The sequence below is a fragment of the Vulpes vulpes genome, chromosome 2 (genome assembly GCF_048418805.1).
Source record: "Vulpes vulpes isolate BD-2025 chromosome 2, VulVul3, whole genome shotgun sequence".
Classification (NCBI taxonomy): Eukaryota; Metazoa; Chordata; class Mammalia; order Carnivora; family Canidae; genus Vulpes; species Vulpes vulpes.
Window position 1 is genome coordinate 42,947,503 of NC_132781.1, and position 27,416 is coordinate 42,974,918.

The following is a 27,416-nucleotide window of genomic DNA, read 5'->3' on the forward strand; positions in this document are numbered from 1 at the left end:
AGTAGTATCCCAGGTCCTGGCCCCAAACTGGAAGAATTCCAGGTGAGTGTCTTAAAGGAGAAGGTAGGCTGAGCTGAGAAAAATAATTGGGGTAGAGCCCCCCAACAATCCCCAACTGAGCTCCCTCTTTGGATTTGCCATACCTGGGCCAGTCTCCTGGGCCAGGGGAAAACCAGAGGCTCTTGAGTCCTGCAATCAAATCCAGTTCCATCACTGACTAGTTGAAAGGTCCTTGGGAAAGTCACATGACCTTTGTGAACCCTAGTTTTGTGTGTGAAATGAATGGTCATAGACAGTTGATAGGGTTGTGAGGATTAAGTCAGATCCCACCCATAAGGAGCTCAGCACAGAACAGGCACAGCTTAGCAGTCCTCTCCCCCTTTCTTGGGGAGATCTGGGCTCTACCTTGGTAAGACGGTGGCTTTTGCCACAGTGATAGCTCCACCTCAGGTGTGTCAGGGCTTTGCCTAGGAAGCACTCACTGTACCTGGGAGCCACCTTCTGGCCCAGGTCCTACAGCTGCCAGGAAGCAGGAAGGAGGGTCAAGAGCTTGAGGGGCCCTACCCAGTCTGGCCTATGAGGGGGCTTCCTGAACCCAGAAGAAAGACACAGGATCAGAAGGACTGGCTGGGAGGGCCTTTTGGCATCATATGGTTCATCTCCTTTTACAGAGAAGGAAACAGTTCCAGAGAAGGCTAGGGGCTTTGCCTGATCACTGAGAGATGGGCTGCAGAGGCCCACATGACAGCCTCTGAGCTCTTATCTGAGCTGATGCCCATCCATATCAGACGGGCAGAGTCTGCTCTGAGGGTGGGGAGAGGGGCTGAAATCCACAGGGCAGACCTGCCTGCACTTCCATAATCCCTCTCAGATGAGCCTTCTAGGAGCCAGAACAGAGGAGGTTGCCTGGAAAACTCACCCCATTGACCCACCACCCTATAGGTGTGCACATGAGGCCTGGTCCTGGTTCTGGCTATCAGACTGGCAGTTGGCCTGGCATGAGAGAGCTGTGTTCCAATGAGGCCACCTGAGGTACTAGGGGAGAGACTATGGGCAGCTGTGCCCAGGCTCCAGATGGTACAGAGAGCAGCCAAGCCAAGATGGAGACTGGCAGTGGGAAGGTTCTTGGAATGCCAAGTGCAATGAGAGGCACATGCCAGGCCCAGAATGGTCTGGAACTCTCAGGGGAGACCAGCTGCCTGGAGAAGGGATGGGACCCACATGGGCTGGGGGGCTTGTGCTCACCCATCCTGAAGGGGCTTCTCTGGATCTCTTAAGACAGCCCAGTGCCTGACCCCAATAAAAACAGGCAAACCTCCCTTGATTACAGAGGGCCTGAGCTGGCCTCCTCCATGTGGGCAGCCCAGACCCTCTGAGGCCTGAAGGGAGGTGGGGGCAGGGGATAAAGCAGGTTAGGAGGGGCTGGAGTCCAGGACACAGAGAGCTGGGGAGTTAGGGGCTCTGGAAGCCCTGAACCTGATCCTCATGACTTGAGCCCCAGACTTGATCCCCAGACTTCAGCCAGAGCTGTGGTCACATGGCAGGGGCGCAGTGTGATATCAGGGATGTGATCTGTGGGTCCTTCACATGCTCCTCTCTTCCCATGGTTTCTCCTATCCCCCCTGCCTAGATTCCATCCCTCTACCCACCCTAACCATCCCTGTGAATTCATGGAGGGGCAGGTAGGGGCTTACTCACAATGGAGAGAAGCCACAAGTTTTTCCCAAAGTCTGAAGGAGCCTTGGGCACCTTCTAGAACTTCTGGCTGCCTCGCCCATTCCAACCCCCACTGCCTGGGCAGAAGGGCACAGCTTTCAGTCCTAGCCTCTGGCAGGAGTGCAATCCAGAAGGCCCTTAGCTCACCTCCCATTCTTGTGCAGTAAAAAGCACCTGTCCCAAACTACCTGGCAAACTTCAACGGCCAGTTTGCCATAGCCACCTGCCTCCCAGTCCAGGCCTGTCTGCTGACCTCTCATTTGTCAGGCGTCAGAGCAGGTATTATGGCCTTTGGAAGGCCTTCTCCAACGCTCCAGGCTGGTGAAGTGTGCCCCATCCTGGAATTCCTACCGTCCCCTGGGCTTCCCACTCCATCCCAACAGTGCTGAGCAATCTGGAGTCACGACTTATGACATCTGTGTCCCTTGGGAACTGTGTCCAGCATCCAGCACAGAGCCTGGCACACTGGAATTGCTCAATTCATATTTGCAGGACAAATTCATTCATCAAAAAACGGTAGCTAGTGTTTAATGGAGTGACCTTAGGCAGTTCCCTTTCCTTGCTGGCCTCAGTTTACCCAGCTCTCCATAGGTATTGGTCTGCAGTATTGGTAATTCTTCCGGTCCCCAAGTGACCTGAGTGGTATGGCCTGGAGGCCCAGCTAGGAGCAGAGGTTGTGGAACTGGCCCTGGAAGAAGACAAACTTTTAACTCTTGCTTTGGCCCTGGCTAATTCTATCCTTTCCGCCAGGCCCTTCCCACCATGGCCTCAGACTCTAATTCAGGCTATCAGGGCCAACAAAATCCCCAAGGACTCTGCCCCACGGTCATAGAGGCAGAAAGTGGCACCAGCATCTGCTTGCCACGTTTCCAAACAGCAATCCGGGGCTGTGGCAGGTCTTCATCTCAAGGTTGCCTGGTAACAGCTTTGGCATTCTGATGGAAAAAAAAAGTGGCAGCACCGACAGCAGTCATAGGGCTTAGATGAGGGGGGTGGGCCTCTAGAGTGGGGCCTGTGGCCGGGGCCAGGGCTGGTGCAGGCAGAGCCAGCCCCTTTGCCCCATTGTGGAGTGCCAGCAATGGGCTCAGCCTGGCCCAGTGGACCTCAGTGGGAATGGTAGGCTTGGGAGGCAGGTGCAGCAAGCTCAGGCCTGCAGGAGGGCACGCAACCTGGCATCTGCCCCTTCCCACCCCCTTCCTACACCTGCAGCTGGCGCCATCCACCCAGTGAACCACAGCCAGTGCCGCCTCTCATTAGGTGATGATTTTACATTAATTACCTTAATTAAGCGGCACTGAGTGCTAATGGCTGGGGGGGGGGGGTTGTGTGTGGCTGCTCCTAATTACCCAGAGCGAGGGGCACAAGGCTTGGCAGAGCAGGAGCAAATGGTTACAGAAAGAAGGGAAGGGGCCCACCGGTGGTGGGAGAGGGTCCCCCTCTTCTGGATCTGGCTCAGAGACCTGGACCTGACATCCCCAGGACAGGTATAGTTGGCTCCAGGCCCAGATCCAGGGGCTTTGGGATGGATGGGGCAGGCCTAGAGCTGGGAAGAGGGAGCACAGCCCTGTTTCTTGGACTCCTCCTCTGCCCCCTTCCCTGTGCTCCTCAGTCACCTGTCCAATTCCCTCCTTCACCTCCATTCTGTCTCCAGACTCAGGCCACTGTAACCTCCTTCCTTCCTTCCTCCATCCATTTGTGCATTGTCCCTGGGGCCAGTCCATGGAGACCCCATGCTGGGCCCTGTCCTCCAAGGTACCCCTCAAGGAGCTCACAGTCCAGCTGGGCATGTGGCCAGCTATTAACAGACTCATAGGACGAGGCATGAGAAGAGAAGTCACAGAGAAAGTGACACCAAGCGCGAGTCCTGGGAAGGGATAGTAGGATGACTCTTTTGGGCAGAGGGATGAGCACGCACAACTGGGGTTTGTGGGGAGGGCAGGCTCATCCCATCCAGTTAGCTGCAAGCTTCTCAGTGCGAAGGGGGCTAGACAACAAGGAAGGGAGTGGCTAGACACTGGTTAGAGGGACTGGCCTTGATTCAGAGGCCTCTGGGAAGGTGTGGAGGGAAGAATTGATTTCATATGGGAAAAATGACTGCAATTGGAGGGGTGCCCAGCTGGCTTAGTCAGTAGAACGTGTGACTCTTGATCCCTGGGTCATGAGTTCAAGTCCCATCTTGGGTGTAAGAACTTACTTAAGTAAAATAAAATAAGGGGCACCTGGGTGGCTCAGCTGGTTAAGCGTCTAGCTCTTGATTTCGGTTCAGGTCATGATCTCGGGATCATGAAATGGAGGCCTGCATTTGGCTCCATGTTCAGCGGGGAGTCTGCATGTGGAGTCTCTCTCCTGTCTGATCCTCTCCCTGCCCGGCTTGTGCTCTCTCTCTCTCTCAAATAAATAAACCTTTAAAAATAAAATAAAATAGGGCAGCCCATGTGGCTCAGCGGTTTAGCGCCACCTTCAGCCCAGGGTGTGATCCTGGAAACCCCAGATCAAGCTGGGCTCCCTGCATACAGTCTGCTTCTCCCTCTGTCTGTGTCTCTGCCTCTCTCTCTGTGCGCGTCTCTTGTGAATAAATAAATAAAATCTTTTAAAAAAATAAAACAGCAAAGTGACTGCAGTGGAGGTGGAGGGCAGTGGGGGCAAGCATGAGTGGGGTGACTAGTGAGGCAACCACGGCATCACTGGGGGAGGGATGATGGAGGCTGGAATATGTGGTGGTTGTGGGATGGAGGGGAGAAGCAGGCAGATCTGAGTTTTGGAGAGTGCCATGATAGTACATAGGCATGAGCTGACAGGACGCAGGGAAGAGGGAGAAAGAAGGGCCAAGTCGACCTCCCCATGCATGCTCCAGGCACCATCCACATTGCACAGCGGTGGCCCTGTTCTATGTCTCTGATGGGTTAGGGTCCATCTCTGAGGTCAGGAGTGGTGTGGCAAGCAGGTTTGGGGGAACAAAAGGTGAGAGTTGGCTTTGAGATATGCGAAGGTGGAAGAGCCTATGTTATATCCATGAGGACCTACAGGCTCAGGTTTGAGGATTAAGAGACAGTCTTAATCCCAAGGGAGAGATGAGATGGCCCAGGGAGGCAGGGGGCAGGAGGTTGGGGCTGTGGGCCTGACTTGCCCACTAGCTAGTTCTCTCTGCTGGTGCACCGTGTCTATCTTCCCCACCTTTGCACCCCAGGAGCCAGCATGAGGCCTGGCCCAGGGGAGTATTTGCTGAAGGAATGAGTGAGTGGATAAGTCAGCCAATGAGGCCCCATGGCCTTTTCAGGCCCAACCATGCAGCCCTGCATTCTCATTCCTCAGCCACATAAATTCAGACACTCCCCTACTCCCCTACTCAACCAAGAGTAGAGCCCCTCCTCAAGCTCTCCTGAGCTCCTGGTGGAAAGAGCATGGGCTCGCCTGGCCCTCTTGCAGCCCCTCTCAGCTGAGGGCATGGAGGGGTAGGAACAGTAGCTTTTCACTCTCTGGTATGGACGGCAGAGGCTGGCCAAGTTTTAGGTCCAGCCCTGGTTCTAGGCCGACTGATGCCCCTAAGCATCCCCACCTCCCCCAGTAGCCAGCATCCTTCTGGAAAAATAACATATTAGCCCCAGCTTTGTCCCTGTGGGATCCAGGTCACTTACCCTGATTTCTACACCGTAGCCAGGGTAGACGGAAATGTAGTAGAAACAGTCCAGGCCGACATCAGTAGGTGAGCTGGGGGCCACGGGGGAGTCCAGAGAGCCCTCTGGGCCAGAGAAATTCCAGCTACAAGGGCCTGGGAGGCAGGAGGAAAGACAAGGCTAAGCCCAGCTCTGGTGCTGTTGGTTCAACCAACGCTGACCCGTGTATGCGTGCATGTGCATGAATGCATGTGTGTGTGTGTGTATGTGTAGTGAAGCCTTGCTCTTGGGGAGTCTACTTCCCTGTTGAAAGAAGGGGACCACCTTTTCCCGAGTACCTATGTGTAATCTTATCTAAGTCCTCACAATGGCTCAATGAGGTGTGTCTTATCACCATTTTCCAGATGAGGCTCAGGGTGGTTCAGCAAAATTTCTAGGGTCTGTTGTAGTTATTTCCAATGAGGATTTTAACCTAGGCTATCTGGTTCCCATCCCATGCCTCCTGCAGGCTGGCCCTTGGTGCCAAAAGGCAAGGCAGGCTGACACAGTAACAGAGACAGAGTATTTTAGGGGCCCGCAGTTCCCCCATCCCCATTTGTAGATCTGCAAGCCAGCAAGTAGCTGACCTGGTGGCTGGACCGTGGTGATGGTGGTGGTGATGATGGTGGTGGTGGTCTCCTCGTCATCCCCCGAAGCTGTAGAGGTGGTGATGGTTCCCTCCATCCCAAGCCCCATGATCTGAGACTTGACCTCTGGAGCCCATGGCCTGCCCATATCTCCAGGACCCTCTTGGGTTGGAGTCCATGCTCTGGTAGGGGGTGTGGTACTGGGCCTTTCCCCTGGGCCCAGGGTAGGCACTGGAGGTAAGGGAGCTGTGCTACGAAGCACAGGGGGCTCTGACTCTAAGCTCCAGGGTCTTTCTCTGGACTGGGGCTGAGTGGGTGCTGCTGCCATGGCTGGTGTGGGGCTGGTGAAGACAGGGCGGCTGTCCTGGTTGGCCAGGCGGGGAAGGGGACTTGGGGTGAGTGGTGTAGGTGGGTCAGGCTGAAAGGGCAGTGCTGGCCTCAGCCCCTCCTCGCTGCCCTCTAGCCCTTCTTGTAGGAATTCCTCGAGCAGTGGGTGGTGGTTGAGCAGCTTCAGGGTAGGGGCTGTTGTGACGAAGTGGACACCTCGTTCTGGCTGCTCAGGTGTGGGGGCCACTGTCAGCTCCCCATCCGTCTCTTCCATTCCTGGGGCCTGCCCTTCCCCCATGGTTGGGGCCTCTGAGGAGAGTCCTGAAATAATAACGAATGATCAGAGATTCTCCCCCTGCCCTACAGTGAGCAGCATCACACCCAGTCCAGATAGTAGGAGATCTATCTCTGTTGACAGAGAGGCTTGGGGAGTGTGCTCACTGTTGAGAATCAGGAGCTATAGAACTTCAGAGCTGGAAATGAGAGGATATCACATATTTTCGGGATATCATGTGAGAGATCATTTCTGCTCCAGCACCAGATATGGACACTACTAACTTATCTTTCCATTATTTCCTGCTTTTCACAGATTTGGCCTCAGAGTCCTTCTAAACACAACACTCCAGGCAGCCATGCTTGTTACCTTAGACCGACATGAGAAATAAATATTTGCCATTTCTAATTGGGGCCTTATTTTATACGTGAGGAAACAGGAATTGGCTTCAACCAGTGACTTGAAGACCTGAGGTAAGACTCTTGGCAAGAATGCCATCCCCCACCATGGAGACTTTCCTGCCTGAGGTTATAGGGCATTCAAATTCATTTTCTGTTCTCAGTGAAGCTGCAGTGAAGTCTCAGGAAATGCTTCATATATTTGGGGTTTTGTTTTAGATTCCCCAATGGGTACATGACATCTTTGTTAGGGTCCCATTATGTCCCATTTCTCTCACTTATCAGAAAATCATCTCTTTTATCCATTTGTTTTTGTTTTTGTTTTGTTTTTGTTTTTGTTTTAAATCCTTTTAGAACAGTGATGTGAAGAGAGGGGGAAGAGCCAAGCTCTAGAGTAAAGGATGTGTGGCTTCAAATCCCAAATCCATTCCACTCTGGGGCTGTGTGACCTCAGGCAAATAACCTAAACTCTGAAACTTAGTCTACTCATCTATAAAATGGGGTTTCTTTTTTAGGATTAACAGAGATGATATTTCTTTTCCTCATTTGATCCAATCTCTCTGAATTCCCATTAGTTTTCTCTTGTTTCCCTCCCATTATCTTTCTTGTGATACTAGCCAAGGTCCATCTAGGGCAGGGTCTAAAGCAGGGATTAGTTAGGCCCAACTCATGGCAGACATTGTTAATCAATTTTGGGTATTTCTTGCTGAGCCACATGGGACTTCAGAATCCTTCTCAACACAGTTATCCAGGCAGCCACTACTAATCAGTTAGATAGGCTATGGAAGATAAAACTTATTGCTTTTGCTGGTTTGAGATACAAATTGTTTGCTATTGATTATTTTCACTTTTTCAACCACATAGCTGACAGATGATGCATATTCTGCTTGTGGCCCACTAGGCTCTTCAGATCCTTAACTGCCAGGAAAAGGTCAATGAATTCTGGCTCCAGATTCAGCTCATACAGAATTTTGCCAGCTTCAAGAAGGATGGGAGGATATTCTAATTCTAACAGCTCTCAAAATGGCTGCATGAGCACTTGACAGGAAACACAGCCAGGGCGAGTTAACAGTTTGCAAGAAGAAGGTTGGTTCCTCTGAATGTCTGATGGTGGGGCTGTCATTCCACAGGCTCACACCCACCCCATGGATTGGCAGGCATGGGGAAGTGGCAGATGGCCTACATTCTGTTCAGGAGCCCATAGCAACTCTGATGTGTCAGACAAATGGGAGGAGGGAGGAGATAGGACAGGAGAAGTGGGTGCAGGTAAGAGGGCTGGCTCTCCATTACTCTGGGTCAGAGGGGCCTTGGTGTCCCAAAGCCCTGAGAAAACAGGACAAATCCTTATCTCCTGAGATGCCCACTAAAGCAGCCCATCTGTGCCTTGGCATTCTGTGCCAGTCACTGACGATACAATGCCCAAACTAGATGCCCAGCCAGGCCCATACCCCCTGGAGCAGATGGTCTGCCAGTGCCCTGTGTCTTTCATTTGAGTCAGTAATGGAGGGTCCAGGCAGTGCCTATGTCATGCCAGGACAGGGCTACTCTCTTTGCCCACCTCCCAGATGTCACACAGTCTTTGCCAGGTGAGCTGAAACTGATCTTAGCATAGCACAAGGAAGAAGAGCCTTTCTCATCACATAGACTAAAGACTGAGTCCCCTTCCTGGATTGCCCAATAAGAGATGTGGCCCGTGGCTTCCAGGCTAGGGAACTGTGGGATTCTTCACTGGGGGATGAAGGGCAAAGAGATCTTCTGTCTCAGGAAGGGACCATAGTGGGCATAGCTCCTCCCTCCGGCTGCCAGGTAGGTGCTGGGCAACGGAGCAGAGCTAATGGGCACCTCCCGTCACTGTCGATTGCACTGATTGTGTTATCTGGGGGGACTGAGCACTTGGTTAAATGGGATCAAGACAGCATATCAAACAAGCAAATTGATTCCGTAATCAGCTGCCACTTGGTCCCAGAGGATGCTACCCACTGTCAGAGAGGGTAAGACAATTTCCGGGAGACAAGCCATTTCTGGGGAGAGGGCATCTCCAGATCTCCTGGATGACTCTGATGGAAGCCTGAGGCCTCGTGACCTACCCTCCCTACCACCAGATTTCTCAGGGTCTCTGCCTGGGCTGAGTTCAAAGGTGCAGAGATTGACAGAAGGGAGTGTGTGATGCAGGGCATAGGGAACAGGGGTGTCAGGGACCCACATGCTCAGTCTCATCAGGTACCTACTGTTTGCCAGACACTGAGTCAGGCTGTTCCCAGATCTTGTATTATTAAATTGATGCTACAATTCTGAGAGATGGGAATTACAAAGAAGCCAAAGCCTAGAGAGCTGGGGTGAGGACTCGCTCAGTCACACAGTGATGGAGCTGGGATTTGAACTTATGCCCATCTGGCTTCAAAGCCTTAGTCTTCCCAGGATACTAGCCTGCCTCACAGGAGAGTGGAGCTATCCAGTAAAGAAGTCTCTAGATAGCCAAGGAGACTAAGGCTCAGAGAGAGAATGGACTTGTCCAAGGTCTCATGCAGTTTGGAAGTAGAGCTGGCATCTGGAACCTGAGTTGAGCCTGACCTGCTCTGGACCTTCAGGAAGCCTTCTGGGTGGGACCTAGAGAGCACCCACCTCATGCCCAAAGCATATCTGAGTCTGGACCCCAAACCAGAAATCAATAACACTGGTTTCTCTGGACAGGGGCACTGTGTCCCACATACCTGGGTTCAAGTGTTAGTTCCGCCTCTTAAATCTCACTTGAGCCCAGGCAAATTGCCTCTCAGAATTTTTGTGTTCGCTGCTGTAAAATGGGCACATTGGATGGGTTTTCAGAGAATCTTACTGCTCTAAATTTTAGTTTTGAGGGAAGCATTGAGGGAGAGGCCACAGAGTGGAGGCCAGGCAGCCCCCACCCACTCCTGGCAGGGCAACACTGAGGAGAGGCTGGACCAGGACCAGGCTTCTCCTCTCTGAGGGAACATGTTCCCTAGTGGGTGGCAGTGTGTGTGACCCTGAGAATGTCAGCATCCTCATCTGTTAAATGAGGATATTACTACACTAGTCATGCAAAGGGCAGCTGCCTCCAAGGTCTGCCTGGAGGAGGTGCACAGGTCCCCCAAATCCCCACCTGTCTCCTCCAACTGGTGCCAGACTGCAGGAATGCACTCCCCTGGCTGCCCCTCTCTCCTCTCCTCCGGAAAGGACGCAGGGCCCAGGGCTTCTTCCCTGTAGAGGGCTGGGTCCAGGAAACCCCCCTCTCCTCCCCTCACCCGCCATCCCCTCCTCCTCGGAGCCCCGGAGCTCCCCAGCAGCACCCCCGCCCTGGTGTGGCCCTGCCTCCGCCTAGGCCCTCCCCCCGCATTAGCTCTTAAGCTATGCAAATAGACATCGGAGGGAGCCCTGTTTAAAGTATTTAGACGAAATGAAAAAAGGCTTTCATCGGCACTAATGAGCCATTCAGGATGCCTCCCCGGTGGATTCTCTCCCGCTCCCGCCTCCCAGCCGGAGCGGCCCTCTTCTCCTCTTCCCCCACCCCCCACCATGGCCCCTCTAGGGATTGGAGGTCCCTCCCCACCAGGCCCAGACGAGGCCTCCCGGGGAAGGCCACCTGCCCTGCCCTCTCCTCCCCAGGGCCCAGCTTGTAAGGGTAGAGATGAGAGTCCTCTGCTCCACCCTGAACGCCCCGGATTGGATGGGGGTAGGGGGTGGATGGGGGTCAGGGAGTCCTCTAGCCTCTGTTTAGCGGAAGCCTGAACACTGGGGACTTTTCTTCATAACATCCAACTAGGTAAGTGTTATCATTCCTGTCTTATAGATGGGAAAACTGAGGCTCACTGAGACCCAAGAGGCAGCTGGTGGGCTGTGGAGCTGGAATTGGTCTGTGGAGGCAGTGATGAAGGACTGGGGTCATTATGAAGTGGCCCTGCCTGGGGAGACGTGCTGCACTGGGCAATAGACTCCAGATGCCACCTCAGGGCCAGCTGGGCTGCCCTATTTGGTGCTATTGTTTCTGCAAATCATCCTGCACCAGACAGCCAGAAAAACTCAGGTTTGAATCCCAAATCTACACCTCACGGGTTCTGTGACTGGGGCAGGGGACTGCCCACTTGGGCCTCTGTTTCTCCATCTGTGGAGTGGGGACATTTGGGTTTGGTGAGGGCCATCTAGAGACTGGCCTATGCTCACATCTGCCAGCCCCACCCCATCCTCTGTGAAGGCAGAAGGGCTTCTGTCACTCTGATAACTATCTTCCTGCAGAGGTGCCAGGCATTCCCACTCCAGGGCCACAGCTGCTAGCCTCCTAAGGATGAAGCCAAAGCCAGCACAGGGAGGGGTGCCCAAAGTTCTGAGATGAGGCCAGCCTTGATCCCTACCTTGTTGTAGCACCAGCTCTCAGCTGGGGTTGTGAGGGGGCAGGGAGGAGGACAGCAGGTGGGTATAGGGGGAGTCTGGGGATACAGTGGGCTGGGAGCCCACCCCTCTAGGTTCTGGAGGTTAAGCTGGCCCAGCATAAGAATGAGAATTTAATGCGATACATTTATTATCCCATAAAAGTTAATGAGTTTATTCTGGAGGTTTCCTGGCCCCTTTCAAGTTTTAATAGGGGATTAGTGAGGGCCTGGCCCCTGCAGGCCCTCATTATCCCAGAGCCCAAGGGAGGGAAGAGAGGTCCTGGGAGTGAGAGTGCTTGAGCTCCCCAGAGCCAGAGACTGGTCTCCATAGTGACAGTACCCTGGGCCCAAGTCCCCTGAAATAAGAGGCCCTAGCTAGAGGCTAGCAGGGCCACCTAGGGCCCCTGAGGCCTGAGGTCCAATTCTAGAGGCTTCTGATTCCATGTGCTACTGTAGTAATTACCACACAGTATCCCTGCATCTGAGGTAGGTTTCCTGTTATCTGACTACTTGTACCAACAGGAAAGGCAACATACTCCCTGTATGACAAATGGGGAAACTGAGGCCCAAAGCTGGGGTGTGGCTTCTCTAAGGTCACCCAGAATATATGGCAGAGCCTGAATGAATACATTCTACCCTTTGTGGTCTGGAGCCAAGGCAACTGGGGCAGGTGTCAGCTGCCAGTACTCAGTGCTTACTGTGTGCCCAGCATGTGCTCCATGCCTTCACATGCCACTCTTATCCCCTCCCTTACTCTACCAAGCTTTGGGTCATTATCCCCAAAGATAAAGACATTTGGGGCCAGAACAGCTAAGTAACTTATCCAAGGTCTCATGGCTGAAGAATGGCAAGCCGGGACTAGAACCCAGAGCTGGATAGCTCCATTGCTCAGCTCTGTCCACTGCCTTCACTGGGGCCTCCTGACTGTCCCTCCAGCAGCCTGGCCACACTATGCTAGGGCACTTATACTGGGAACCCCGGCAGCTTGGGGTGATGGGGAAGGAAGTCCTGGTGGTGTCTTGCAGGGGCATGGTTGGAGTGGGCATAGAGATACACTCAAAGGGATCTTCTCTGCCAGAACAAATGCTCTCCTCCTTCTGCCCCATTTACTCAGTGTTCCTTTATCTCTTTAAACCCTCCCCATCCTACTAGCCCCAGCTCCTATACCCCTTCTGGGGAGCCATCACTGCTGGCCCAATGAGTGACAATAGCTCCCTCCTCTGACCTCCTGGGGACACCTCCTGGTGGGCCCTCAGGACATGTACTACTTGTGTCTGTGGGCAAGGATCCAGCATGAGGCACCTCTCTTTCCACGTCTCTGCCCACAAATACTGACCCCTGGTACTTGGCACAGTGAAGGGTGGGCTCAAGGATTCTGCCTATCTGCACTCTTGGAAGGCTCCCTTCTCCCCAAAGTGCCTGGCCCTTGTCCAGTAGGGGTGGGCAGGGGAGGGCAGAGGCGGGCAGGGGCGGGTTCTACAGGGAAAGGATGGGCAGCCAGCCCTTGGCAGTTCCCCAGCACAGCCTCAACTGGCAATCCATGAAGAGTATCTGTCAGCACAGATAGTGCTCTGGGTCCCTGACCCCAGACTACCCTCTTTTTCTCTGCAACTGACCACCCTCCCCATCACACCCTTCTACTATCCTTTCTTGGTCAACTCCAAGACTTGACTGCAGTCCAGTCAAGTCCGGAGGACAGATATGAATGAGGGCACTTCCTCCTGGCTAGGCTCCAGGCGAGGAAGTTGCTGATCCCTAGAATCTGAGCCCATGTGAACTACTCACTCCCCCTTTTATGCAGGAGGAAACTGAGTCAAAAAGGCTTTCCAGGGACGCCTGTGTAGCTTAATGGTTGAGCACCTGCCTTCAGCCCAGGGCATGATCCTAGGGTCCCAGGATGGAGTCCCACATTGGGCTCCCTGCATGGAGCCTGCCTCTCTCTCTCAGTGTGTCTTTCATGAATAAATAAATGAAATAAAAACAAAAAACACAAAACAAAACAAAACAAAACAAACAAAACAAAAAGGCTTTCCAGGTCACACAGCAGACTTGGGGCAGGGCCGGGACTCAGGATGTTGGGACTCAGAGAACATCTTGCCCAATTGCTCTGAAGAGTAAACTCTAAAACTTACAGGGCTGTATACCATCTGTGGCAAACCTCCAGGGACAGAGAGTTCACTTTTCCTGAGCTGCTGGGGGCAGCTTTGTCCCTCACTATCCTGGGTTGGGGTGGTGGATAATCCTGAGCTTTGGCAACTCAGGGTTGGGGTCTTCTTGTCAGATGGAGAGAGCCGGGGTGGGGATAGGTAGTGGCCCCCTGCCAGGAGTCAGCCTGCCTGGTCCTGGTCCAGCCCCTCACAGGCTGGGTTTCCTTACACAAATCACTTCCTGAACCTGAGCCTCCAATTCCTCACTGGTAAAATGGGAAAAGTATCTGAGGGCCCTGCCAGCTCTCACCTTCCAGGATCCAGTGAGTCACAAAGGACCTTGTGAATAAAACTATGGAATGCTACTGTTGACTGAGAACTTATCACCTGCACAGCACCACTCGAAGCACTTTACTGGAATTAACTCATTGAATTCTCATTATAACTCTATGAGATATGAACTTTTATTATTCTATTTATAGATGGAGAAACTGGGACCCAGGGAGTGCAGTTTCCAAGACTACTAATTTGAATATATCAGATTCAAACCCGGGGGTGGTCCAGCCCGGAGCAGTGCTCTTAATAGAACTTTTTATGATGAGGGAAACATTTTATATCTGCATGTCCAATATGATAGCCAGTAGCCACTCATGGATATTGAGCACTTGAAATGAAGACTGAGAAACTGAGTTTTAAATTTTAATTCATGTTAATGAATTTACATTTAAATGGCCACATGTGGTTAAGGCTACCATAATGGAAGTGTAGCTCACACCTGACCTCTTGTAGTATTCACTGCCTCTCAGCAGGAAAGAGCCTAAAGCAGGGGTCTCAGAGAAGAGTTAAGATGGCATGGCAGTATTTGTTTCCCTCCTTTGAGTCTGGAAAACTGGGGACTGGGGTTGGGCAGGAGAAATGACAAGGAACCCTGGTACTCTTTAGATTTTTCATAAGGGTCTTATGAGAACTGGGCCTATCACCACTCACCCCCTTGGGAAGGATGAGTGCCGCCCACCGATGATGTTGGCTTCCCAACCTTGACTGAGCACTGGTGTTCTGAGGGGATGGGCAATTTGGGGAGTCGAGGTAGAGGCAGTTTAGGAGGACTTTGTGGGTGGCAGACAGCTAGGAAGGCTTGGCCTCCTGTGATTTGGCCCAGGATGGGGCCAGGCTATGTGAATGTCCCATGACAATGCCCATTGTGATTGGTTGATTTGCTGCAACCTCAGTGCCCATTCAGGAGCACACAGGGGGGCAGGGAGCCTGGCCTGCCACTCCCCGGGGCTCCTAGGGCAGCCCCAGAGCAGCTGCCTGGCCTGAAGGTCATGGCAGGGCACTCACAGTTATTGAGCACTCTCTATGGGTCAGGCGTGGGCCTCCCAGAGAGTTGTCTTCCACTCAGATCAGCAGCTCTCCATGCTTGGAATCAGTATTTTCCACTTTACATGGGAAGGAACCAAGACTGAGAAGCAAAGTAAATTATCCTAGTTCATACTGGAAGAAAATGGCAAAAAGGGGTTTGAATCGGGTTTGCATGGTCCATAGCCTGGGCTCAAAATTTCTGCCACACTGAGCTGCTGCTTTCTGTGAGCATGTGTGTGTGCATGTGTGAGTATGTGGATCCATGGGTATATGTGAGCATGTGCACACAGGTCCAAACACATGCATGGGCCACAAGTCGCTACCATTTGTCCTTGCCCATGGATGCCACACCCTGCAACCTGACTTCATACAGTCCTCAAGCCCAAAAAAGTCACTGCTCCCAGAAGGGCTGTACTTTTCTCCAAGGGGGCTGCTGTGCTCCCTCCTTTTCACTCTGCCCCCTTCTTGGACCCTTACTTGACCCTTCCCAGGGCCCTGTGGCCTGAACAGTCTCTCAGGCCCTGGGTACACAGGGGAGGGGGGTGGGAATAGGGCTCTGGAACGCGGTGGGGCCAACTCCCTTCTCTTCTCCCCACTGCACCCTACCTCCTTTGAGGCTATATGACCAGGGGCCCAGGGTAGAGGGAGCTCCCAGCTAACTGCCATGTTCTCTGCTTTCCAATTTAAAATCTAATATGGTCTCAGCACTGCAGAGCTGGGGGCTGGAGAAGTGATTAATGAGGCCTCTGCTACAGCATCACCTGCTGCGTGCTCCACCTTCCCCTGCAGCCCTGCGTTCCCCTCTCCTGCTTGCCTGCTGGCCCTGGGAACCTGGGGGCCCTAGCTCTGCCTGCCCACAGTTCCTGGAGCTTGGGCAAGTGGCACAGGACTGGGGTCCCCAAGGGAAAGGGTAGGAGTGGCTTTGGAGTGGGGGCAGTAGAATTGACCCTCACCCCTGGAGCAGACTGGAGGAGTGGGAGGAACAGCAGGGGTCCCTGTGGCATCACCTCCCTCACCAGCCTGTTAATCAGTCAATCTGTCATGCTCCACCCCAATTACACCAACTCAAAGTAGTGTGGCCAGGGCAGGGAAGGGACTTGGCACTGAGCTGGGTGCTCAGGTCAGCCCTCCCCCAGCACTAATTCTCCAATCACCACCTTGTCAGCAGCAGGAATATATTTCTCTGAATGAAAAACTTTAAGAATGTTAGGTGGGACAAGGAAGGCTGTAAGGGCAGGGATTGGATTCTCCCTGGTGCCAGGATCAGGACCAACTCAGGCAGCCCAGTGCTGAAGTTGGGCAACTGGAGTTGATCTAGGGAGGAGCAGCCATCCCCTCCATTCTCTGCCCTTGCCTTACTCCAGGTACCTACCATGGACAGTTCCTCCCAGCCATCCCACCCTGCAAGACAGGGCCACAGGGTGCCAGGGCCCCAGAGTAGGTAGCTTCCAAGTCCCAGACTGGCATCTCCGGGCTGCTGCCCCCTCCTAGCCCGCATCCTGAAGTTCAAAAACCGATACAATTGGGATTATTCCGAATGCTTGTGTTTGCTGCTGAGCTGAATTAACAGCAGGGTAGCCCTAAGATTCTGGGGCCTCTAAGTCACATGAAGGGGCTTCTTCTGTGTACCAGGGCCAAAGTCCCCTCCCAGACCTGTGATTTTTGCCCTGTGGCTGCTTTTGTCAGCTGCATCTGAGAGGAGATGGATTGGGGGATTTGGCTAGGGATGGAGGGTGCTGAACCCAGATCCCTGGGCTGCCCTGGTTGGTGTATGCTGTGGCCACTCTCTGCCTATGAAGTCACTAGAGTATTTGTTCTTAGCTGTGAGGCAGAGGAGCCTGGTGATGCCTTGTCAGAACCCTGATCCCAGCATGAAAGTAGCTCTCCACTGACAGGCTGTGTGACCTTGAACTTGTCTTGCCTTCTCTGGATATGGCTGGTTTTTCATACAGTATTCAGGTTCTGGCTTCTTAGAGTCTTTGGGTAGGTTTGGTGGAGAGTCACAGTCCTGTCTTTATGGGTGGTACCCAAACTCAGGAGCTGTTGGAGCCCCTTGGTTGGTGGTAAAGGTGAAGGTGGGGGACTGGCAGTGTGGAGCACTGTGCTCTTTTGACTTATCACTTTCCTTTGGTATGGCAGTGGACCCTGGTCTCCTCACCTCTATCTGTTGGCCAGTATTTGCTGAGCACTTGGAAGGCTAGGCTGTCTGTATGTATGTACATGTGTGAGTACATATAATGTATCTATATGTGCATGTATGTGCATGCGTGTGTGTGTGTGGGGGGGGAACAACCAGGGAGGTGGAGGACGGAAGTGTGAGAAGAGAACCTAGGGAGGGATTGAATATTTTTGAGCACCTATGGTGTGCCAGGGTCTGCTGGCCTATTCAGCTGCACTACTTGATTAATCCTCCCCATCCCATAGTTAGAGAACAAGACAGCTGTGGGAAGTGGTCTAGCTGGGCCCCGAAGCTGACCTGGGGCTACATCTGCCCTGATAATCTCAAGAGACAGATGAAAACAGATATAGGAACAAAGGGCCTCAGAAAGCAAGGGTATCCAGAGCCTAGAGGGCATCCACTCTGAGGAAGCCAGAACTGCCTACCTGCTCGGTCCTCCAGATCATACCCTTTGGACTGCTGTAGCCTACCCCCTTCCAGCTGGTGCCAGTTTCCAGAGCATCTGGGGCAGTGGTGGGGAGGGACCCAGGCGTCCCAAGAGTCTAGGGCTGAAACCTCTTTGGGAAGTGCCATGATAGTACCAGAGGTACCTAGAGGTGGAGTGTCATCTCATCCAGGTGTGCTCCCTCCATTGAACTTCCTGATACTTTGAGCCCTTCTGACTCTCCAGCTTCTATGGGGAAGACCTAGGAGCTCCTGCCTTACTTCCAAACAGCTTCAGGAAGAGTCACTGGGGCTTGGACTCTCAGGAACTTGGGGAGAAGGTATGAAGAGAACAGCCTGGGACCTTCTCCCAGGCCCAAGCAGGTGGGATGGAGCCTGATCTGCCCCAGAGTATAGGCCCTGCACCTATGGACAAGTCCAGGCTCCCCTTGCTTCCACAGCCTTGTAGGACTGAGGAGAGAGGGCTTTACCCACCCAGCATTCTACACTGTGAGGCTCCTCAGGCTCTGCCTATCCTCCCCACTTCCCCAGCAAGCCTGGTGGGGGAGGGGAGGGGTGCAGAGCTGCCAAAAATAGCAGCAGCAGTTCCAGCTATAAGTCTCCTCGAGGGGTCAATGGAGCCCAAAGTTGGGGAGGAAAAGGATGGAGGGAGCTACAGGGAGGGGGAAACACCACCCTCAGCTGAGACCTGCTATGCCTACACTCAGGGCCACAGTCCCAAGGGTGCAGGGATAGAAGTACCCAGATATGCAGGGACATACAAACGCCAAGGGAAAAATGGACAAGCCAGGTAGAGATGCACACAGACAGGGCTCTTTTCATATCTGGGACTTTTCTTCCCAAGACTCTTAGAAATACCAGATAGACCCAGATGCACAGCCCCCATCCCTTCAGACTTCCCTCTTGTCCCAACCTTGTTTTGACCTCCAAGGACCCTACCAGGTTGGGTGTATGATTGCTTTGAATTGAGAGGGCTAAGTCCTCCTTCCCTATCCCCTCTAGTCTTGTCTGCTTGAGGCCCTTCCCTACCCTGGGGATACAGGTGCATCAAGGATACAGGTGCAGTAGAGACCAGACTCAGGGTACCACCCAGGTGGCTAGAGTCTCAGGAACACCACGTCAATCTAAGCAGCAGTTCTCTTCCCTGGCCTGACTGGCAGGCCAAAGGGAAGATGGGTTGGAGGTGGCTAGACCCAGCTGGGCACAGCCAGGGCTCTAGTAGGGGATGGGCAAGAAGTGAATGGGAAATGAGGGAAGGGGACAAGGGGAGGCTAGATAAATAAATGCTCTAATGACCTCTCTCAGGCATGCCTTGTTTCATCCCACCTTCATGCATTTGCCTGGAGATGCCAGAGGCTCTTCTGTCCTCAAAAGAAGGTGACTCTCTTTCCCCCATTTCCTCTAACCAGCCAGAAAATAGGGCCTCATGACAGGAGGAGACCTGCCAGCTGCCAGACCAGATGTTTCAAATCACTAACACATCCCCTTGCTAAATGTAAATGATGTCTAAGACAGTGTCCATGGGAGCAACAAGCAAGGGTCAAAGGCCCTTAGAAGCACCCTGAATCCAACCGTCATACCTCTGTACTACTAACCTTCATACCTACTGTACAGCTGGTACTCACTCTCCATCCCTGCCTTTGACAGTTCAGCACTGGGCTCTTCCACTGACAATCTGAAAATCAGCCCCTCTTGGTACTAGACAGCTCTGGCTATTGAAGGACCACCACCCCAAGTGAGGCTTTTGGTTTCCTTCCATCACCACCCCCTCTGATTTCCTTTGATCTCGATGCTGTTCAATAAAAGAGGTAGGATGGGCAGCATGAATCCCCAAGGAGACTGAGGCACAGGAAAGGGACATGATTTGCACAAGCTCAGCCAGCCAGCAAGAGCCAGGACTGGGTTTAAGTCCTGGAGGTCCTGGTTCCCTGATGAACACTCTTCTATTCTTCCTTAGCTGATGCCCCTTCTTCCCTGAGGCACGAGTTGGCTCTCCACACTGCCCGATAGCCCCCCTCTCAGGCTCTGGGACTCCCTAGGCACCTGCTGGTTGATGGGACCCAGGCCAGACACTCAGCAGGTGGCTGCCTGGGGGACAAAGGAGCTGGTGCTCAGCTGCTGGGCTGGCAGGGAGGGAAAGCTGTGGGGGGTGGGGTGGAGGGATCTGGTCTAGGAGTGGGGAGAGGCAGGGTCTGCTTCTGTGACGTTAATAAGGAGCAAGAATGCAAAGGGGGATAAAACAACATGCAAATGAGCATCTGTGTAGGAGTGCTCAGTAGTTTAGGCAATTTTCATAGGGGCTATCCTCTCTGTCCTTCCAGCCCAATGACCAGCAGGGAGGAGGGTCCTGGGGGTAGAGAGAGGAGCCTGTGGGGAGGGAATGAGTGGGGGACCAAGGAGATGGTGAGGTTGATGCCAGGGTGTCAAGATTCTGGCTGGGACCCTAGAGACTGCATGAGGTGGGGCCCGGGCAGGAAGAGACCCACCGCTTGCATTCTGCAGCACAGAACTGGACTTGTTGCCAGGAGCGGCCCTGCAACTGCTCTGTTTGGGGGTAAGGGACACCTAGTCACAGCAAAGATGGGAAAAGTTACGATGGAGGGTACCACAATGGCCTAGCCCAGGGATTCCATTTTTTTTAAAGATTTTTTATTTATTCATTCATAGAGACACAAAGAGAGAGGCACAGAGACATAGGCAGAGGGAGAAGCAGGCTCCATGAAGGGAGCCCGACATGGGACTCGATCCTGGGTCTCCAGGATCACGCCCTGGACTGCAGGCGGCGCTAAACCGCTGCGCCACCAGAGCTGCCCTGGCCCAGGGATTCCAGAGGCTTACTGGACCCCCAAAGACCAAAAAGGTGAGCCCTCTAGCCTCAGACAAGAAACTGACCCAGAGCAATCCCTGGCTAGGAATCTCCTGTGCTTTCAAAGACCAAGTGGTTGGATCACATACGTAGATGCTGTTTGGCATCTCATTTGTATCTCATTTAATTAAAATCAGAGGGTCCAGGTCTAACTTTGGAGGCAGTCAGAATTGAGCTTATTAGAAGGCATCTCCCTCTCCAAACTGGGTTCCTTTAGGATGATGATTATGTTGTATTCTTGCCTATCAAAGCACCTGATAGGGGCTGAATAGAGGGTTGTTGAATGGAGAATGGATGAGTGGATGAAGGATTGTCAGGCTAAGTTCCTAAGGGGAGGCATTTAGCTTTTAGAGAACAGAGAGCCCTCTGGGCTGATCAGGAAAAGAGAGGGTGAGAGAACTGAAATAAGGAGAGGGACACAGGATGGCATTCCAGAAATGGAAAAATGGCTGAGCAAATACTCAGAGGTTGGTCCAAACAACGCATGCGTGGATTTAGGGTTCACCCTAGCATCTTGGCCTGGTCTCTCTGTTGCCTCCCTTCCCATGACCACTCAGTTTCTTCTCATCTCCTGGCAGAGTCCCTTATCCCTGCTGGGCCCAGCCAGGACCTCTCACCCCCTCCCCTTCCCGCCAGCCTGCCTGCCAGCAAGGCTGCAGACTCTGTAGCTGGAGACCAGGATTGTTGTTGAAGAAGCGGCAGGTTTGTTTGCTCCAGAGCCTGCTGAGAAATCTCAACAATCGATGACCAACAACACTGCTGGCGGCTGCAGCATCGATCTTCCCTCCCAGGGCTGGCAGCTGGGTGGCAGGTAGGCAGGTGGAGGGAAGCTGGGGCAGGCTTGGCACCTGGCCCTGTCTAGGAGATGAGTTGAGCTTCAGGCAAGTTTGGGCTTTCCTGCCTGGGGGTTGTGGGATTGTGGTGGTACTGGGCCTCAGCAGGGGGTACTTGGGGGTAGGGTGGGGCAGCCCAGAGGCTAAGACAGGATTGACTGGTCTTCTCATCCAACAAGGAATGACAAGGTCTTCTCATTCCCAAATGCTGGAAGAATGAGTCACTCAAGGTCACGGACTTCTGAGCCAAGACCAAGATTCACTTGACTCCCAGCTTCATACTCTGTCCTGGTCTCCCAGTGTCAGAGAATGTTTTATTCCTTGCCACTAAGAACTGAGCAAGATAAAATGTCCCTAATCTACAGCAGTGAGGACTGAGGGTAGATATCAGGAAGATAAGTCACTGTCATCATCAGAAATGGGCCAGAAGAAAGGTGCCATTTATGGGTCTCCGTGACAACATGGGCTTGAACTTGACCTATAAAATGCAGATAGTAGCTGCTATCTAGAGTATGGAAAGCGGGGATCCCTGGGTGGCTCAGCAGTTTAGTGCCTGCCTTCAGCCCAGGGCGTGATCCTGGAGTCCCAGGATTGAGTCCTGCATCAGGCTCCCTGCATGGAGCCTGCTTCTCCCTCTGCCTGTGTCTCTGCCTCTCTCTCTCTCTCTCTGTGTCTCTCATGAATAAACAAATAAAAATCTTAAAAAAAAATAGAGTATGGAAAGCATTTAGCACAGTGCCTGGCACGTAGTTGGTACCTAACAAATGCTTGCTAGTATTGTTATTATAGTGATGATAATAGTGATAGTGTCCTGGGTTCACATGTGCCTGTACTAAAGCTTTGCCTCTGGCTGGGGGAGCAGACACAGTGCTGTCTGTAGACAGGCTTTGCAAAATAGGCAGGCATTTTGGAGTAGCCTGCCTACTTATTGGCTGTGAAGTCCAGGGTCCGTGACTTAATCTCTCTGAAGCTCAGTTTTCCCATCTGTAAAGTGGGGATAGCTAGTCTCTTGTATTAAATAGAAAAAGCATGTGAAGGGCTTGGTCTGAGGGTTCTGGGCTAGGCCTCATACCTCAGTACATGTTTGTGAAGTGAATGAGTGAATTGTGAATACAGGTACTCCAGGGACTGTTGTTTCAGGAGATGTGAAGGCTTTGTGGACATGAATTATTATGATCTTGGATGATGCCCAGGGTCCCCACTTTTCCATTCAAGGGTATGTTAAACTCAGGGCTGCTCCCAAGGCTTCATGTTGGTCCCTCTAAGCTTTGTAAAGATGGCTGAAGCTGAGATGGAGGAGGGGGCTATGATGAGAAGCCAGATGAAATGGGTTTGTCCCTCCCTTACTTCCGTCCTTAATTTCAAATAGGGCTCCTCTCTCAGCCAGCAGACGTGGTAGGCAGGTGCCATGGGAGGGAGTCCAGAAGACTGGGCTCCGGGCTTAACTCCACCACTGTCCACACGTGCAACTCTCATGAATCTATTCAATATACATTTAATATCTGTCGTGTGCTAGGCTCTGTGCCACTGGGGACACAAGCAGTAATGGCACTAAGGGGTGGCTGGAGAGAGGCTTTAGCTTTCTCAGAATGGCCATCAGCATCCCACCCTCAAGCCACCTCACGCTGACGATGTGACAGCATAATTTGTGGAAGGAAAAGACGAAGTAAAGGCTATAATTTACAGTGGGGATAATTGGCCAACTCTTAGGAAAAGGAAAAAATCCTAACATACAATCTATGTAAAAATAGTGTGCTTGCTACGCAAACTCAGCCTCAAGACACAGTCTCAGCTGCCATGCACCAATCTCTCCTTTCTGACCCTAAACTTCTTCCAGATAGGAATTCTGGAATTGCCCCAACATAGAGGGGCTCAGCAAAACAGACTTGGCTGTCTCCTTTCTCAGTTCAGTTTTGCTCCTGGAGAGAAGCATCAAGCAGCCAGGCACTCGTGACTCAACAAGATAGATACCTTAATGAGGGAAACCAGGGGATGGTGGGAGGCCAAGAGTCCCCTGACACGGGCTGGAGGTCAGGTGAAGCTTCCCCTGAAGAATCATAAATATATACTGAAGAATTGCATGAAGTGTCAACCACAGCTAGACCCAAAGCATGAGATGGAATGAGATTGGCCCAGGAGGGGAAAAGAATTTCAGGCAGAAGGAATGGTAAGAGCCCAGGAGCTGTTGAGGACATGGATAGTTTGGCAAATTGAATGGCCTGGCTGGGCGAGTGGGCTTCCTGGATCAGGTGCTTCCCGCTGGAATTAGTCTGGGACGAGCCTTTCCCTTACCTCCCAGCTGCTGACCATGGCTAGCAGCATCATCTCCCCGACGCTCTACTCTTACATATAGATCTTGGCTCTTTCTCCTTCAGAGCAAGCCAGAAAGCTGGGGACCCAGAAATCTGCCTGACTGGACAAGCCCTTGGAGGCCACAATGTGCTCCCAGGCTTGGCAACCATCAGTTTGGTGCAACTTTACATTGAATGCTTCAGAAAGTAGAGACTTAGAGAGGGCAGAGGCATGCCTGAGGCCACACAGGGGAGCCTGGGCTCTTAGCCTTCAGGGCCAAGAGGTTCCTTCACAAAAGTAATCCTTACCTCTAGGCCTTTCCTCACATCTTTCTTGTTTGGAGGCGGGGTACACAGCTCTGACATTTCTGCCCAGGCGGGGGCGCAACATCCCTGAGCTGAGACCAGCCAGCACCTGCTGGCCCCCAGAGGAGGGATGGGGACATAGTGGAGGCAGGCTGAAGGGCTTGGTCGCCCCTGTCTGGGTGGAAGGAGGGGCTCACAAAAGCCGACTTTCTGAAGCCCTCCCACCATTCGGGCAGCCAAGGTGGGGGGGGGGGGCATGAAAGATCTAATTAAGCCCAGTTTCTAATTAAGCCCAGCCCCTGTGTCGCCTCACTCCCTATTATTGTCCCCAAGGCATTTTAAGCTGCCACCCTGCTGAGGAGGCTGGGATGGCCGCCAAGGCCTGCCAAGCCTGATGAGCTTAGACCCATGAGGGGCAAGAAGCCAACCTGGACTTCCCCTTCCATCCATGGCAATCTCTGGGTCCTCTAGTCTCCTCAGAAGCCTAGGGGAGCCTCTTGTCTGCCAAGTCTACCTCTGGGGTTCTGAGTGAAATCTAGACTGCCTCCCAAGGGGCCTTATCCCCAGTGGCCACTTCCTGACCCCCAAGTGCCAGACTTCGAGGCAGGGAGGAGGACCTGGCTTGCGCTGCTTCGCTGCAGCCCCCTGACTCTGAAATGTTCTGTTAGAATCCCGCACCTCCCACTGAGTCTGCGGGAAGCAGCAATTACCATTTTAGGTTAAGGCAGCCCTGGTTTGTTAACCCTTTCAGCACTGGGACTCCTGGAGGCCAAGCCCCCATTCTCTTCTTCCTCCTACAAGCCTTGCCTCCCAGACACCATCCCCTAATTCTTGGCAGACTGAGCAGCCCCTACTTGCAGTCCCCTCCCTCCTTTTTCCTGCCACACACTCCATCAGAATTTAGAGACTGGAAGCATTGGGTCCAAGGTCACAGGGCCAGGGAGGCAGCCTCTGCCCCAGGAAACTCAACCCCACCCCAGTCTCCACCTTCACAATCTCCCCAGGCCACATTCACACACACAGAGTTTAATTAACTTTATTGATATTCAGAAATTAGGAGAATGACTAAAGGTAATTGCTCATTAAAAATCATTAAACTGACACAGCAGGCCTAGACACATGCCACCCCAATGGCTTTCCTCTCCCACTGTGGCAGGATTGCTGGGGCACCGCCCTCTGGTCTGGAGGATCACAGTGGCCCAAAGCGCCCCTCAAGCCAGAGACCAATCCTCCCCACCCCGCAGTTGGATAGGGGTTGAGCCAGGCCCAGGGTGATCTCACCCTTATCCCCCTTCCAAGGCCTCCGACCTCTGGGGCCCTTCAGCTACTTCTGGGTGCACCCAGGAACATCTCACGGGCTGCCTAGAGCTGTGTCCCTCAATCTATGTGTGAGCCAAGCTTTGGGGGGTGGGGAGCAGTTTCAAGGCCACAAGGCCTCGTGCTCAGCCACCTGGGCTTCAAAGTCTGGCTCGAGGCCTGCCTTCTCATGGCTGGAGCCCCCAGGAGTGCCAAGATGGCTGAATGCACTGCCTCTCAATGAGGAAACTCATTACCCCAACTAGGACCTTGAATCTCCACTGAGATAGAAGGACATGCTAGGGCTTGCCCTGGTCCAGGTCCTCTTTCCTCATGCCTGGCACTGCAGGGCTGCTTCCTCTTCTCCCTTGGGGAGAGAAAATAAAGGTCTTGCCCAGCAGGTGAACTACTACAACATATACCCCTTGGGCAAGTGGCCCCATGGACATTAGAGAGGTCTAGGTGTGTCAGGGAGGGACCCTGACTGGCGGCACACAGGCTCTTGGCCGCAGAATGGACAGATTCCTCCCAACTGTTGCACCCATACCTCCAGTGGGGATCCTCCAACTCATCCACACCAGCCATCCTCCTGGAGACCCGCAGTCTCACTTCAGCCCTGCAGGGAGCTCTCTGGCAGAGGCTGTGCGGCACACTCCCGGCCTTACACACTCCTCACACTGGCTCACTGCTGAGCCCTCACCCAACATCCAGATCTCCTGAGTGCAGACACACTTGGATCTGTTAATCCAGACACACTGGGCCTGATTCACACATTCACACTCAGACCCACACACCCACACACCGAGTCTTCAGACATAGGCAGTGAGCCCCAGGGGAGGTGTCCAGAGCAAGACATGGCCAGACTGCAAGACAGGTGCCGAACTCCCAGGGACATCCTTGGATGGTTGGGCCAAGATACAGGCTTCTCCCCTCCTCTCCCTGCCCTCAGCAGGGTGGGGTTTTTGCGACAACCCCCCACCCCCCTGCTGCCCCTGAACGTGAACACTAGGTTCTGAGTTCTGGGAGCCAAGGGAGGACCAGTCATGGGCAGCCAGGGGGCGGGGAAGGACACTGGGCCCCGAGCGACAAGAGCCAGAGGCTCAGAGAGCAGCTTCCGTGTCCCTGGGAACGCAGAAAACTGCCGTCCAGGGGCCCAGCCTGGTCCTGGCCCCGCTGCCCTGACCTCCGACGTGGCCTGAAAAGATCCGAGGAGGTTAGAAACTTCCACCTTCTCCCCACTCCACATCAGAAGCTATGAACCATATACTTTGAGGGCCGGTGGGTCCCAACTCCAAGCAAGATCCCCGTGAACCCACAAGTCCGGCCGGCTGCTGTAGAAGAAAGACCTGGGCGCGTCCGTAGCTTTGACGAATGCTTGTTTGAGCCTGGGCGGCAGGTCCCGTCGAGACTTGGAAACCTTCCTTCCCCCGAGGCACAGAACCCTCATCCTCTCCCCAACACTCCCTGGCTGCTCACTCCATGGCCAAGCTTCCCTCGACCCGGGACCAAAGAAGTTGGAGTCCCGGACTGTGAACGGAGGACCAGGGGCAGCAGGGGTGGGTGCCAGTCCTCCCGCGATGAGTCTGCTGCCGTGGGGTGGGCTGGGGCTGGGCAGGACGGCAGGCCCGGAGGGAGAAGAGCTCTGGCTGGGTGCAAGGAGAGGACTTCGGGGTGGGGTGGGGGACAGAGTTCCTAGCCTAGGACCTCAGTTGCTGCGGTCAGAGCGAGCAGCCGAATATGGGTCCCCGGGTCCCCGAATTTCTCCCTGGAATTGTATGCCAGGTTCCGACTCCGGCGTGGCAGCGCGAAGCGGAGGGAGGTGAACGACGTCCCAGTCCCGGGTCCGGCCGCCATCCGGCTCGATCCCTCCGCAGCGAGGGACCGAGGCGCCCCGGAACCGGCAGCAAAGTCAAACGAAGTTTGCCGGCAGCAGGGAAGGCGGGACCGCGGGCGGCCAGCAGGACCATCCTGACTGACTGCCCCTTGCCCTCTCCTCGCTCCTGCACGCGCCCCGGCGCTGCTAGACGCCGGGAGTGTGGCGAGGTAGCGCGCGGGTGAGCGCGTGAGTGTGTGCGGGGAGGGGGTGGCGTGATGAATTGCAGCAGAGAAATACCATTAGATCCGGGGAGATGATTAAAGGCGAGGTCTTGGCCGGGCGCGAATGGCGGGATCCGCGGCAGCTTCCCGCCGGTGGAGCCCGCGCCCCGCCCGGCTCGGCTCGGCCGGCGCGGGGGCCAGCGCAGCCGGCGGAGCGCGGTGCTTGCGCGGGGCAGCCAGATGCACGGGGCTGCGCGGCGGTACTGCCCTCTCTCCCCACCCCCGGGACCCCGCCCCGCCCCCGCCCGCGCCCCCGCT

At 53.7% G+C, this 27,416-nt stretch overlaps 1 protein-coding gene and 1 long non-coding RNA gene across 10 annotated transcripts in view; one reads left to right on the forward strand and one right to left on the reverse strand.

Moving 5' to 3' along the window:
* Nucleotides 1-13,363, forward strand: part of LOC140597809 (uncharacterized) — a 35,191-nt gene extending 21,828 nt beyond the window's left edge. The window contains exons 2-4 of one of the 2 annotated variants that reach the window (XR_011999752.1): nucleotides 6,873-7,030; nucleotides 7,857-8,041; nucleotides 10,761-13,342. This is a non-coding gene — a long non-coding RNA (uncharacterized lncRNA). Of the gene's footprint in view, nucleotides 1-6,872; nucleotides 7,031-7,856; nucleotides 8,042-10,760 lie in introns of both variants that reach the window. The other variant, XR_011999753.1, reaches the window with a different exon arrangement.
* SEZ6 (seizure related 6 homolog) overlaps nucleotides 1-27,416 on the reverse strand; it is a 45,543-nt gene that overhangs the window by 17,739 nt on the left and 388 nt on the right. For all 8 annotated transcript variants that reach the window (XM_072747834.1, XM_072747833.1, XM_072747832.1 and 5 more), the window contains exons 2-3: nucleotides 5,957-6,604; nucleotides 5,352-5,485 (exon numbers count right to left, since the gene is read on the reverse strand). In XM_072747834.1, the coding sequence (XP_072603935.1) occupies nucleotides 5,352-5,485; nucleotides 5,957-6,604 (782 nt within the window). The remainder of the gene's footprint in view (nucleotides 1-5,351; nucleotides 5,486-5,956; nucleotides 6,605-27,416) is intronic.